Source organism: Bufo gargarizans, chromosome 2 (assembly GCF_014858855.1).
Source record: "Bufo gargarizans isolate SCDJY-AF-19 chromosome 2, ASM1485885v1, whole genome shotgun sequence".
Lineage (NCBI taxonomy): Eukaryota > Metazoa > Chordata > Amphibia > Anura > Bufonidae > Bufo > Bufo gargarizans.
Genome location: NC_058081.1, coordinates 144,492,962 through 144,502,099, shown reverse-complemented (window position 1 = coordinate 144,502,099; position 9,138 = coordinate 144,492,962). Strand labels below are relative to the sequence as shown.

The 9,138-nt window shown below is 38.8% G+C and overlaps 1 protein-coding gene across 1 annotated transcript; it reads left to right on the top strand.

The window, feature by feature from the left end:
* The first annotated feature begins 2,652 nt into the window (after nt 1–2,652).
* On the top strand, nt 2,653–3,987 carry LOC122929612 (cocaine- and amphetamine-regulated transcript protein-like). The gene is made up of 3 exons (XM_044283248.1): nt 2,653–2,793; nt 2,984–3,061; nt 3,880–3,987. The coding sequence occupies exons 1-3, from the start codon at nt 2,653–2,655 to the stop codon at nt 3,985–3,987; spliced, it is 327 nt and encodes a 108-aa protein (XP_044139183.1).
* Nucleotides 3,988–9,138: the final 5,151 nt, after the last annotated feature.

The window sequence follows — 9,138 nt, the reverse complement described above, 5'->3', positions numbered from 1 at the left end:
CAAACAGCAGAAGCAGCCTCCAGCAGTGAACACTTCATCCAGGAAGTAGTAGTAACCGCAAAGTGAGGCAGTATGGGAGGGAATATAAAGGAAGACGATTAGTCTAAATAAGTGACACTTGGCAGAAGGAAAGGAGATGAGAAAGTGAAACCAAAACAAAGAACATCATACAAGAAGTAGATAAGAACGTCTGCCAGACCTTCTCACAGAACTGGCAGTGACAGGATCATTCTCAAAGTCAATCAATAGCAGTGTGCAGTGTGTTTGTAGAAGAGGAGGGACATTTAATTGTGCTTCTGTTTTTAAATGAAAGAAAATACACTTGCAATTTTGCTAGTACTATGCAATAATCTGTGTGTACCAAACATGTGACTTTGCATTTAGGAAACCCATAACTTTCCATTTATAAGAAACCTGTATATTTTAATAAAATATCTGGAAAACAGAAGATTTCAAAGCGAAATACCCAGGTGTCATCAACCGATAGTTACAATGTGGGTATAAGAGCAATTTGACCAGTATTAGTAGTAGTAGCAGTTTTGGCACTTGTAGACACAGTGGTGGTGGTAGGGGCAGTGGTAGGCAACAGTGGCAAACAGGGACAGCGGTATCAACAGGGGCAGATATAGAGAGCAAGAAATTGGGAGGGGGCCATGGAACCCCAGATGACATATCACAGTCTGATAATAGTGTGAGGACTATGATGATGATTGAGTGTTGGACAGGACCTTGGAGCTGGATTGAGGTGTTGAGGAGAAGGTAACATCAGATGAGGAGGGTGGTGGCTGCAGTGGCAATAAACAGCAGAGGCAATGTATAGCTCAAAACAATCCAAAAAACTGACAGGGTCAGGTCTGCTTCTCTTGGGGTCTACTCGGGAACTGACAATGCTTGGTTTCTTATGTAATGACAGGTGTATCATTCAAATGAAGCAGTCTGTTAATTACTGGATAGCCATGCTTGCTATCAAAGCAAAATGCGGGAATGTATTCCTCCAGCCAAAAGGGAGGCCAAATTACTTTATTACCGGAAACAATGTGTACGGAGCTGTTTGTCGAACATGTGTCTGCTGCACACGTGTCTGAGGCCCTTCTCTGCCCCCCGCACTATCACCAATCTCCTGCCATCTCCTCTACCACAAACAGCAGAAGCCACAGCAGCAGTCAGTTCAGTGTCATCAACATGATAGAGTAATTCTTTCATGTGCCATGCCAGGAAACCTACTGCTTTAACACATAGGTAGAGTCCTACCTGGTCTCTGACCTTTCTCTGGGGCATACCATATTCTCTGACCGCTTGGACTTCTGGACAGGCAGACTGGAACAGTGGCCTGAACAGGCTCAGTATGCTCTTTCTTGCCTAGCCTCCAGTGTCAGGCTCAGAGACGGTTTTCTGGGCAGAGGGCACTGTGACAGACTAAGATGTCATTTGCCAGGGTACAAAACATAACTTTTGTCAAAGTGAATGAGGCATGGATCCATGAGGATTTTCACAGATGAGGTTGATGAATAGATCGGCCATTGCTGATGGTGCCCAACCATGTCACTGCCACTTTCAGCCTACCTACCATCATGTTCTGTACCATATGGCTGCTTTCTCCATCACGCCACTGTCTACCTGCCTACCATCATGTTCTGTACTGTAGGGCTGCAGCTGCTTTTTCCAGGCTTATTCAGGACAAGCTACTCTTTCTTCTGACAATTAACACTTGTGCGTGAATAAATACAAGCAGGCATTCTGCCCTCATTAAAGCATAATTTTTGGACCCTTGTGTGGAACAAGCCACTCTTTCTTCTGACATTAACATTAATGTGTATATACAGGGGTAGGGATCTGGACCTGTTAAGGTATAATTTTTTTACATTTGGTCCCAACAAGTCACAGTTTTTTTTCCATATTTTTTTTCCATATTACTGTGTGTGTTTAAACACCCTATATCCCCAGTAAGGGAACATTTTTGGAAGCTTTCTAATATGAAAAAGCATAACACCAATGCACAATACAAAAAGAGATACGTTTGTTTCATAAATAAAATGTGAGTCCTCTGAGTCTGGAGGGTGTTATATACCAATTTTCTGGGCAATGGGAACAACTTTGATATACATTGAATCAATTCGGACACAAACCATATTATTTTTTTTTTCAAATTCTACGACATGAAACGAATTGCAGGAAAGTTGCCTATGTCTAAAGTGAAATCATCTGAACCACAGCTGCATCTGAACCACAGACAAGTTATGAAATGATGTATTCTATAACACAAATTGAAATGCTAGTTCAGAAAGGTTGTCATATGTTTTGCCCCCACAATTCCCTCTCTACTACAACAACCTAGATTGGTAGGCATCTCTCATAGTATCCATAGGCATTGTTACTGTTAAGAAATGAACCTGATAACAAATCCATTGCAAATGCTGCTCTTTCCCAGTAGTCATCATGAAGAATATTGATTGTGTTCTATGAACCTCATTGGAGGGTTGAGAATTATCAGTGACTAAGCAACGAATCACACTTAGGTTCTGTCTCCAGAATCTGCTTGAGCTCACAGAGCGGGAGGGGCAGTATGAATTTAAAAGCACCATGTCAGGGGCACTGGAGTCATCACCTGATAGACTCAAGGACAGGAAGAAGCAGAGCTAAACTTTCAGCACCATGAACAGTTCCTCAATACTCTTCAGGCTCCTCTGTGCCAGCATCCTCCTCTCCTGCCTCTGTCATGCCCAGTCTTCCAGGGAAACCTCTGTAGAAGATTTCACTGTAAAGAAAAATCCTTCTTCTTCTGAGAAAGAACTGGTCAGTCCTACTTGATTGCTTGCTCTTGTGTTTATGATTTTTCATTATTGTATTATTGTTCATAGTGCCTCTGCTTGAATTGACTCTTTAAGCGTTTCAACGATTTCTGATTAGCATAATGTCATATATCTTTTGTTTGCTATTATGTCAGCGTATTATTATTATTGTACGTATATATATGTTTCTTCAGGTAGAGGCAATGGAGGAATTATTGGAGAAATTTCAGGACAGGTATCCTGTTTACCAAAAGCGAGCACAGATTCCTTTGGTGAGAACATTCATCCGTAATTATTCATTGTACTAATTTGTGTTCTATTACTGTATATTAGTATATACTATAGTGAAATAAGCTGTTCTGCTGAGATTTATATGTAATTCCAACAATTCAGTAGTTTTATGAAAGTCTGAAAGACACACATTGTATTTTAGTACAATGCTATCAGTATTAGGCTGGGTGCACATACATCATTTGTGTCTGGCCATATGTTTATATGCACTTAGTGAGCAGATTCTGCATCTATAGACTGATAGCGCCAGACTGTGAAATGTAGAGGCCAGCATTTTTCTGTACAGCGCTGTTTAATATCCAGCATTAGAACTGATATATGTCTATATGCACTTAGTGCACAGATCCTGCATCTATAGACTGATCATGCCAGACTGTGACATATAGAGTGCAACGTTTTTCTGTCCATTTAATATCTGATATTAACAATCTCATAGAAAACTGCGGGCTCAGTTTTAGCTTCAGTTTCTCTCCAGCATTTCTGCATCGCCCTGGAGGGAAACTGAAGCTGATTTCCAGACATATATCAAGGAGCCCTTAATTAGTAGACATAACATAGTTAAATGAATCATTTATGTACAGTATAAGTAAAATCATTTAAAACACTATTAAATGGCCAGAATAAACTTTTGGTTTATTAGTGATTAATGGATGTGTAAAACTTTTCCAGTAGCTCTGCTGTTATTAAGATGTTTTTGCTGACTGAAAAGCATGAGTTATCTAGAAACACATTAGGAGATCACTGCTGGTTATATCATAATAAAGTAGGCTCTATGCTGTGTCTTTATCCCCCTGCTCAGTGTGATATTGGCGAGAGATGCGCAGTGAAGCAAGGTCCCCGAATTGGCAAGCTGTGTGATTGCTCCCGTGGATCATCTTGTAACTCTTTCCTCTTGAAGTGCATATGAAGAAGACAAGTATCCAGTGCAGCCCATTTATTCCCTGACAAAATACCAAGTAGCAGTTGTCCTCAACAGATCAGCAGTAGCAGCCTCATTGCTTGTCTACAAAGAACAACTCATTTTGTTTTAAAGGAAGCACACATCTTTTTTGTACGGCAGAGATCTGATTGAAACTGAAGTTTCCTAGAGATTACTAAAATCCTTACATTTATCTCATTTTATTTTTGTTGATCAATAAATGTTTCATTGCAATTTTGGCTGTAAATGTTACTTGTCAACTTATTTCAAATATTAGTAAATATTATTTGAACATATTTTATGTATTCCTATTAAAATGTACAATAAAACACACATTAGAATGTGTCTGCCATTATGGTGTTATACACAATCTAAGAAAACTGAGAAAATCTCTTCTTCCTATTTAGATCTCTATATTGAGAAGCTGTTGTACCTTCTAAACAATATGTATCCTACTAAGTTCAGTACTTATTATTACCATTTCCAGAACACCCTGTTTAGATGGAATGTATAAGTAACTTGCAGTTATACATGGCACAGATTTGAATCTATTTCCTGTGGCTGAGACAGAGTGAAAATACATAATAGTAATAGTTGAATAATAAGTCTAAATACTGTTAGAATATTATGATGTTTTATCATTACAATATATGACTTATCATTGTGATCTATTAAAACATAAAGTACAATTGCTAAGTGCATTCACTTACTTTTGCTTGAATAATATATGATGAGATTTTATGTTCCTTTTAAGCTTTTGCTGTGCCGGACTTTATGTTTTTACCATGTTCTTCACATTCTCTATTCTCTGTCATTTTCAGACACCAACTGCATGGTCCATTTTTATGTAAAAATTATACTTTTCAGTCAGTATTGCTGATAAGGTCATGTTCCATTTAGCTTATTTAAACAATTTCAATTGCAATGAACATTACATGTAGCAAATTAAATATCGAAAGACGCACAATTGTATTATTTTATAAAAGGAATACTGGTATTATCTAAGTCATTTGGCTTTGGCTTTTAGTATACATGTAGATGACATTAGCTGTGACCAGGCGCACACACTCATACACACACCTGTCTCTATACACTTCTAATAATGTAATATCTAAAATATTTTGGGAACAATTGAAATAATAATGAATTACATTCATTTAAGAGAAATGATCTTTAAAATACTACAGGTAAAGGAAAGACAGGACCAAATTTCCTACTAGGTTAGTCATACATATTGCACCCTGTTGAAAAATGAATTGGTCTCAGTACTTTGTATAATCTACATAATCATTTTCCTCTCCTGGTTCAGTATGTTAAGACATACACAAAATGTGTTGTACCACAAACATATTATTTTCTAATAACATCTTTGCCCCTTTAGTAGTAAAGCTAGGTGAATGTTAATTACAAATTGGAAGAGATGTTTCTATTAGTCATGGTAACATATGAGTATCACAGAGAGTGTTCCAGCTCTGAGGACCCAGGTTCCTTTTCAAATCAATGTTGAATTCCCTCCATTATTGCAAGGTTAGGAGAGAAAAATTACAGAGAAAGCAACTTCATTATTATTTACATTAAGAAAATAAATATTCACAGACTGCACATTCACATATTATACTTCTTTTTCTCAACAGACTTGAGTTCTATAAAACTTTTAATTTTAATGCTACCCAGTGCGCAAATTTGATTTCTTGCTCTGGTTTTATTTAAAAAATGGCATCAGGGAATCAAACAAAGTAGGGGCTCCTGCTCACTGTTTTTACTCTCATAAATTTAAAGATGTGTATATCTTGCTCTATATTACTGTCATATAGGTCCAGCATAATACTCCAATTCAGTTCTCAAGTAATACCATCATAAACCACCATATAGTACTGGATGGTCAGGTAGTAAATTATAATACAGTGTGGTAAAGGGTGAAGGGCAACAATACCTGGTTGTCTGGGGAGGCTAAGTTACAGTAATTATGGCAGTGAACAGTAATATGAATGATCTAGTGTAGCCAGTTGCCCAGGATGAGAACATGGATGTTTTCACCCAGAGACAGGACCATGTCCATGGGATGTGTGAAATGTTGCAGCTAAGTTCCATTGACATGCATAGGACTGAGCTGCAATACCATACACATGCTGAGAACAGATATGGCATTTTTTGTGGATGAAAGTGTAGCCTTACAGGGGAACAAGAAAGCAAAACATGGATTGTGTAGGGAGATCAATGACCAGGCTGTTTTAATTATGATAAATAAAGTCTTTCCCTTACTGAATAGATAGTAATGTTCACAGTACAATTCCAAGCAGTACAAACAGTTCTAAAGTTTTTCACAGCATAGGCTTTCCCCTACAGTTTGCTTATTAGTCTGGCATTGGGGTGGACAACACCATTATCCACCTTCTTCACCAAGTTCTTTCTCACCTAGAGAAACCAGGGAACACTGTCAGAATAGTGTTCTTTGATTTCTCCAGTGCTTTCAACACCATACCATACCACCACCTCTCCAATTGGATCGTATACCACCTGACAAACCGATCTCCGTATGTGAGAGTCCAGAACTGTGTGTCAGACACTGATCTATAGTACAGGGGCACCTCAGGGTACAGTTCTTGCTCCTTTCCTCTTCACACTGTACATTGCAGACTTCAGGTACAACTCATCTAGTTGCTACCTACATGAGGATGACATGGAATACAGACAATGGACCTGGGAATTTATGGATTGATGCCAGCAGAGCGACCTTAGGATCAATGCTGGGAAAACTAAGGAGATGGTTGTAGACTTCCGCAAGCACAGACATCCTCCTTAACCAGTGGACATCCAGGCGATGGACATTGAGATAGTCAACACTTATAAGTACCTGGGTGTACTCCTCAATAATAAGCTGGATTGGGCAATTAACATGGACGCACTATACAGAAAGGGCAACGGCAGACTTTTCTTGCTTAGGAGGCTGAGAGCTTTTAGAGTGCAGAATGCACATCTTTTTTAACTATGTGTCGGCACCAGCTATCTTCTTCAAAGTGACCTGCTGGGGTACCAGCATCTCAACCAGGGAGAGGAAGAGACTTGACTGATTAGAAGGGCAAGCTCAGTCCTGTGGAGCTCTCTAGAACCAGTGCAGATGAGAGAAGCATACTATCCACGTTGATCTCCATTCTGGAGATTAACTCCCATCCCATACATGAGACAGTGATAGAATTGAGCAGTACCATCAGTAACCAACTGCTTCACCTCAAGTGTGAGAAGGAGCGCTATCGGAAGTCATTCTTCCCTGATGCTGTTAGGCTGTACAACCAACACTGACCCAAGCGGAGATAGACTGCATTCACTGCCTAAAGGTTCCTGTGGATATCATCCCATCCAGAGACTGAATTCTATGAGCTGTGATATCTATATCTCTTATTTTAAAAACATTTTTTTATCTGTACCCTGTACTGTAATGCCTTAATTTGTTGTAGTCTCTGTGCTGCTGTAACACTGTGAATTTCCCTGTGGTGGGACTATAATCTCTCTTTATAGATGCATGCAATCTTTACAATTGACCCAAGGCATAAAATTCCTCAAAGTTTCTCTGCAAGGTCCAACTGCAGGCTGCAGTCTTAGAACAGATGACCAGTCTGTCTTCGTAGTGCGGCAGGCGCCAGAAGCAATATAACTAGGCTTGAGTGAATCGAGCTTTGGATCATAGATCATAGTCTATTAGTTGAAACAGTTCATTTAATGCTGTCCAGAGATGTGCTTCTGCACAGCATTTAAACATATTGTATCCATATAGGCAAAATTCGTTTCACCCTAACATTTTAAAATAGCAATCCGAAGTTGGGTTTAGTACTGAGATACCAGCCGGTACAAAACTCATTTTCAGATTGCTGATTTTAAATGTTTCTAAAGATGCAGAAATGAATACCAAATTAATTCACAGAAGTTTTGCGCGACTAAAATGAAATGAAATAATTATATTTTAATGCTGTAGGGAGACAGGTCTCCGGACAGCATAAAAGAAAAGTGTTTGAACAAATCAACTTTGGATCTACGATCCAAAACTTGATTCGCTCAACATTAAATATAACCCAAACCACGTGCAGTAAGTGTGCATTATTTTACTGACTTTATCCATGCATGACCCTTAAATGGTCTTGAATCTTCTGCAAAAATTCTGAGATAAGTTCTTAGCAAAGTTGCCTTTCTGGCAACTTTTACTCACAGGAATGGTATCTTCCTGGAGCAGGCTTCTGTTTTGCCTTACTTAGCAGCAGGACACATCAAACAGGTCTTCACTCTGGCTTCCTTACCAGAAAACTTCTTTAACAAGGGGAAATGTGTCCAGCACAAACCCTGGCAACAATATTCAGTCTTTGGAATACACAGTGCATAGCAAAGTTACATAAACAACTTGTATCACTGATGATGCAAAGTCAATCCTTTCAGTAAACATCCTACCAACTTTTACAGTGAAACATTTGATAAGTTTATCAATGAACCATAGCATTAACCCTTTAGCAGTGGACCTGCAGGTCAGAGCAAAAGCAACAATGTCTTCCTAATCATAGACAGCCTCTATAAAGGGCATTTGTCAGCAGATTTGTACCCATGAAACTGGCTGACCTGTTGCATGTGCACTTGGCAGCTGAAGGCATCTGTGTTAGTCCCATGTTCATATGTACCCGCTGAGAAAAATGAAGTTTTAATATACAGTACAGACCAAAAGTTTGGACACACCTTCTCATTCAAAGAGTTTTCTTTATTTTCAGGACTATGGAAATTGTAGATTCACACTGAAGGCTTTAAAACTATGAATTAACACATGTGGAATTATATACATAACAAAAAAGTGTGAAACAACTGAAAATATGTCATATTCTAGGTTCTTCAAAGTAGCCACCTTTTGCTTTGATTACTGCATGGCACACTCTTGGCATTCTCTTGATGAGCTTCAAGAGGTAGTCACCTGAAATGGTTTTCACTTCACAGGTGTGCCCTGTCAGGTTTAATAAGTGGGATTTCTTGCCTTATAAATGGGGTTGGGACAATCAGTTGCGTTGTGGAGAAGTCAGGTGGATAGACAGCTGATAGTCCTACTGAATAGACTGTTAGAATTTGTATTATGGCAAGAAAAAACAGCTAAGTAAAGAAAAACGAGTG